Genomic DNA, 5675 nt, shown 5'->3' with positions numbered 1-5675 from the left:
TCTTGCCTGAAGAGTGCAGCCACAGTTGGCAATAGACGCGGCCCCGCCCTTCACAGTATGAGCAGGTGTCTGTAAGCCGGGCTGCTCCAGTCTGCGGATCCAGGAGTCCCGGGTTCTGCCCAGGGCTGACAACTTCATTTCCCTAAAGCTTCCCTCTCCTCTCCACCCTCATCTAAACCACCTGATGTGCACCCACATCCCTGCACAGGTCTCAGCTCTAAATGTTCTTTGATATCCGTTTCAAAAGCAGGAATAAGAAAACCTCTGCAATCCCAGTGCTCTATTTTGCTTAAAAATAGATGAAGCGTTCCTATTTTCTCCACCACTCTTGGCTCTCCTGCGGTCTTACATGGCAAATGTAAAAAAGCCCCTCTCTTTCCCCCCCCTCCTTAGATATCTTTACTGCATGGAAAAAAAAAAAAAAAAAAAACTCCCCACTGCCTCATTGAAATATACAGCAATGTCTTCCTCGGCTATCTATATAGCAGGTTATTGTTTTGATTTCTTCCCCTTCCAATTTAAAAACAAATGTCCCAGCCCCTTATCCCCACTGGGAGCTCCTACTTTCCCTAGGTCTCTGCTCCACGCTTCAGCCGCATCAATCCCTCCCATTTATTTCTACTCGCTGAGGCTTCTTCAGAAGAGAGTAAAGCCCAGACATTTTCCCTTTGCACTCTGTCGGATGTGTGGCATGTGCAGACTTTCCTGAAATTGGAGGGTTCTCCGACATCCATCTTTACCCCTCTAATCACTACTGAGTAGGGCAATGTTTTGAAGTACCACTTGGTACATTTTCCTTTTTTCTGTAATTTATTCTTTTTTTCTTCCCCCACCATCCTTCAGCCACTCGGACTAATGAAACTTAGGCTCAATGCCTAGAAAGGCTTAGGGTAAAAAAAAAAGGCATTGCTCAGCTTCAGGTCACAGTATAAATGCTGAAAGTCCCTAGCATCCCATAGACCTGAAAGTGAAGCTTTCAAAGAGAGGACATGGTTTTCTCACAACCCCTAAACCTGGACTTTTACTTATCAAGAGCCAAAGCCTGGAGAGTTGTCCAGAGAGTGAAGCAAAACGCAAGGGTTTTGCAAGATGGAAGGTTAGGGAAATTCCCAACCACACAGGAGGGAAAAAGAACTTCCAGAGTTAGGGTGGTGCTGGGAGCAATTTAGAAAGAACTACACTGGGATCAAGACACCTTGGCCTGACTTGGAGCAAGGTAACAGTGACCCCAGGTAGGGTGATAAAATATCTCACTGCTCAGGAGATCCAGATGTCCTCAGGGACCCTGGCGGGGACACAAAGGGCCTAGGGAGTAAGCAAGACCTGGGGTTACATGGAGGAGTAGCATGTTTGGTTCTCATCACTAGGGAAGTGATCATGGCCACCAGCTGTGGATGCCAGATTAAGCCCAAAGGCCAGGTGGGCCCTGTGCAATTAACAGGACTGCCTTATCTCACCCCACCCATCCGGAGTGAGAGAGACACCAAGTGCAAAGGGAGGAGAAGGGAGAGGAATGAAACTGTGAAAGATTATTTGCCCAAAATTGATTAGGAAAAAAAAAATCCATCCAATTGGAATGAGTATCCTTGAATGAAATGTAGTACGTTTTCTGCTCTAAATATTTTTGTGTAAATATTAACATCTCTTGCCACCCCATTCATATTTCAGTTTAAAAACCATCTTTAAGCACTAGTGGAAATGCAGATTTAAATCTAGACATCCCTTTGAACAGAACTCTCTGGATGCTCCTAGCCATTTCTTAGGCTCTCAGGTCTGCATCTCTAGCATAAGCCATCACAGGGCCCCTGAGGTTAACTGAAAAACTGAATGAGGGGCCCTAGGGGCAGATTGGAGCTGCCTCCCAGTCTGTTGCCTAGAGAACTGTGCACACTGAGGCATAATAATTTCCACCTCTGTCCCATGAATGTTGATGAGGAGGGCTCCGCTCCTCTTAATGTGATGGGAAGCATGTGAGAAGCACATTGACACCTTCCAGTGGCCCCCCTCCGAGAGTCTCCAGATGACCCTTGGACTCTCCCTCCTCCCACCCATCTGATGCCATCACCTTCATTGATGATCCGTTTAGCTGCAACAGCTGAGGAGAGGTGAATGGGCTCCATGAAAATGCTTTCTGTTTCTGCATCTGAGACCATTGAGTACCTAAAAGAGGAGGATATTCACGTGAGATGACTCTGGGCAGCATCTGAATGGGAGGCAATCTTTTCAGATAAGAAACCTAGGTCTGATTATAGCCACGAGTGGAAAACAATGAGATAAAGGGAATGCCTTCCTAAGTTTAGGGAACCTAAGAATGCAGAATGCTGGGTATGCCATGGCTTAGTCGCCTATTTATTTTTAGACCAGAGTTGTCACCTTGATGTTTAATGACGTGGTAGCCTGGGTTGTGGAGGGAAGAGATTGGGGAGAACTCACGCTGATGTGGCTTCACTTTCTTTGTGTGTTCCCACCCTTGGATGTACTGCTGCTCCTTTTTCTTTTCTTGTCCCTGCTCCTCTGTTATCAATACTGTAGGATGTCCCTAACTGGGCTTCCACCAGGGTTCTGCTGGATTGGCGGACTGGGTAGGCTGCCACCATTCCTTCCATGCCCCGTATCTTCTCCCTGCTTAAAGGGCACGGGCTGATGATGATGACGGGCTGACACAGCACCGAGGGAAACATAAAGATGTGCTCAACTGCACAGTCCTGATTTTGAACACAAGAAATCCAGAGTCAGCCTAAGCCCAGGGATGCAATAGAGTAATTTAGGTAAATGTCAATTTCCCGGAAAGAATTCAGCAGAGGTGTCCAAAGGGATCTTTGAGGAACATGGTGAATCAAGGGCAAAACCAAGGGTTAGGACCATACTACAGTGGTGGGTGCCCTCCTCCCCAGTGGGTTCTCCTCTTTTCCAGGGGTCGTGGTGAGCTTTGGGTCTTTTTTGCTTGGTCTTTCCTTTATGTCCAGAGAGGATTAAAAAAAGGCGAGAGAACTTAATGGATACTATTTTTTTTTCCCAAAAAATTCCATCATGCCCCATTCGTTTTATAGTCAAAACTTCCCTGCACCTCATCCCCTAGCAATCACCGATCTGTTTTCTTTCCCTATAGTGTGGCCTTTTCCAGAAGGTTAAATAAATGAAATAATACAGTAGTCTTTTGGATCTGGCTTATTTCACTTAGCAAAATGCATCTAAGAGTCATCTATTCTTTTGCATGTTCTTATTGCTGAATAATATTTCATAATTATAAAATAATAAATGTAAAATTATAAATATAATTTTATAATAATTTTATTAATTAATAAATTATTATTTAATAAATCAAATAATATTTTTTATTTTATAATAATAAACTAATATAAAATTATAAAATAATAATTTGTTCCTTCTTATTGCTGAATAATATTTCATTTCTTAGGCACCTCAGGCTATTGCTGCCATCATTGTCACATTGCCTTGAGTCTGATTTGGCAGTAGTTCGGATTCTGGTTTTCCTCCTCAATCTGCCTGAAACGATTTACTTTTCAGAGTCCTCAAACAGCTGCTGTAGCCTTCTGTCCAGATTTTATAAGGGCAATCCATGCGAGAGTCTAGGTGGAGGGTGTGTTTGCCATCTTACCCAGAACTAGAAACTTGTCCATTATCGTTTTGCTTTTAAAAGTCGGAAGTCAGTGTGTTTCCTGACCCTTGTAATTGACCTATTTTATCTCTGTGGAAACCTGTAGGATCTTCTTTGGTTTGCAGTGTTTAGAAATTTCCCAGTGATGTTCCTTGGTCTGTGTTCTTCCACTGTGCTGGGTATGGATACCATTTTTTTTTTCTTATAAATTTATTTATTTTATTTATTTTTGGCTGCGTTGGATCTTCGTTGCCGCGCGCGGGCTTTCTCCAGTTGCAGGGAGCAGGGGCTGCTCTTCGTTTTGGTGCGCGGGCTTCTCATTGCGGTGGCTTCTCTTGTCGCAGAGCACGGGCTCTAGGCGCGCGGGCTTCAGTAGTTGTGGTGCACGGGCTTAGCTGCTCCGCGGCATGCGGGATCTTCCCGGACCAGGGCTCAAATCCATGTCCCCTGCATTGGCAGGCGGATGCTTAACCACTGTGCCACCAGGGAAGTCCAGGATACCATATTTTTTAAAAGATTCTTTTTTTATGTGGACCATTTTTAAAGTCTTTATTGAATTTTTTACAATATTACTTCTGTTTTATGTTCTGGTTTTTTGGCCACAAGGCATGTGGGGTCTTAGCTCCCCGACTGCGGATCGAACCCACATCCCCTGCATTGGAAGGCAAAGTCTTAACCACTGGGCCGCCAGGGAAATCCCTGGATACCATTTTTGAGTACCTTTTATAAATTTAATCCTGACAAAACTCCCACAAAGGAGGTATTATTATTCCTGCTTTAAGGTGAGGAAACTGTGGCTCAGAGAGGTTAACAAAGTTGCCCGAGGCAGTAAATAAGTGGCAGGGCTAAGTTGCAAAAATAGAGCAGTCCTGTCTGAGTCCAGTCTTCTCTCCACACAATACACTGATACCATTTTGATTGGAAAGGGGAGGTGAGTTGGTTGGTGGCAGAAACCCCAGCTGGATCCCCAGGCCCAACATAGACTCTGACAGAAAAGTATGTGAAGAATGCATGTTGAAAGCACAGATGGATGGATGGATGGATGGATTGGGTTGAGTTGAGCTGAGTCCAGCTGAACTGAATGGAGCTAACTTGGAATTAGATACGTTTAGTTGAATTGATTAGCAGAATAATTAATTCCCTTGTAGTAGGCATCCACAACAGATTTCCCCCTTGGGAAAATGATGTGATCAGAGCCAGCAAGGCTATGAAAAAAGAAATGTCTCTGACAGAAAAAAGGAGTAGCCTATGACTCTAACCAGGACGTGGCTAGACCTGCCCATGCAGGTCAGCACAATGTTGTATCATCATTGGTAGTTCCTGAGTGATTTCCAAGAGCAGTTGTGTCAGATCATTCCCAATCTAGCCCAAGTACTCCTTGTGACCAGAAGATGCATTTTCAAAAGCATGACCGGGGAGTGAGGGTGAATTAAGGGTGAGGTTTGTGAGATAATATCCTTGGATACTAGGACTAGAGAGCTTTTCAGAGGTTTGGTTGCTTGGTAAAGGTAATAAAGAATAGAACACCTGGTTGGTGTGTACACAAGTTCTATAAAGGTACAGCTTAGGTAGTCTTATTTATCCCTGTACCTCCAGCATATGGAAGGTGAGTAACCAGGCAGGTTTTGATGACTGAGTGAAATGTGAGTGGACAGATGGGTATATGGATGAACAGATAGATGGCTGGATGAATGGACAGAATTCTAGGTACCAGGCAAGGTGTCCACATATCACCCTGGGGATCAACCTTGATGGTCTCCAAGGCCCTGCAGTCTCTGGCCCCTTTCTACTCTCCAGCCTCAGCTTGCACTGGTTTCCCTCGGGCTCACTCCTTTCCAGTACACTGGTCTCCTTGGGCTTCCCATCCCCACCGAGTTTCCTTTTGCCCAGGCACTTTGCAGAAGCCCATTTCCGCTGCCTGGATGGTCAGTCCTCCTCCGCCTCACTGATCGTTCAGATCTTAGTTCAGTCATCATTTCTTTAGGGAAGTCTTCCCCGATCCCCCCCTCTCATTGCCCCATACACCTTTCCTTTCTTTTTTTTTTTTTTTTTGCGG

The 5675-nt window shown here is 44.8% G+C and overlaps 1 protein-coding gene across 1 annotated transcript in view; it reads right to left on the bottom strand.

Moving 5' to 3' along the window:
- The window catches only part of STYXL2 (serine/threonine/tyrosine interacting like 2), a 30929-nt gene that overhangs the window by 11848 nt on the left and 13406 nt on the right, over positions 1 to 5675 (bottom strand). Inside the window, exon 2 of the mRNA XM_007458094.1 lies at positions 2066 to 2160. Coding sequence (XP_007458156.1) covers positions 2066 to 2160 — 95 coding nt within the window. The remainder of the gene's footprint in view (positions 1 to 2065; positions 2161 to 5675) is intronic.

The sequence above is a fragment of the Lipotes vexillifer genome, unplaced genomic scaffold, assembly GCF_000442215.2.
Source record: "Lipotes vexillifer unplaced genomic scaffold, Lipotes_vexillifer_v1.1 scaffold189, whole genome shotgun sequence".
NCBI lineage: Eukaryota > Metazoa > Chordata > Mammalia > Artiodactyla > Lipotidae > Lipotes > Lipotes vexillifer.
The sequence above is the reverse complement of the archived record's forward strand: the minus strand, read 5'-3'. Positions and strand labels throughout refer to the sequence as shown.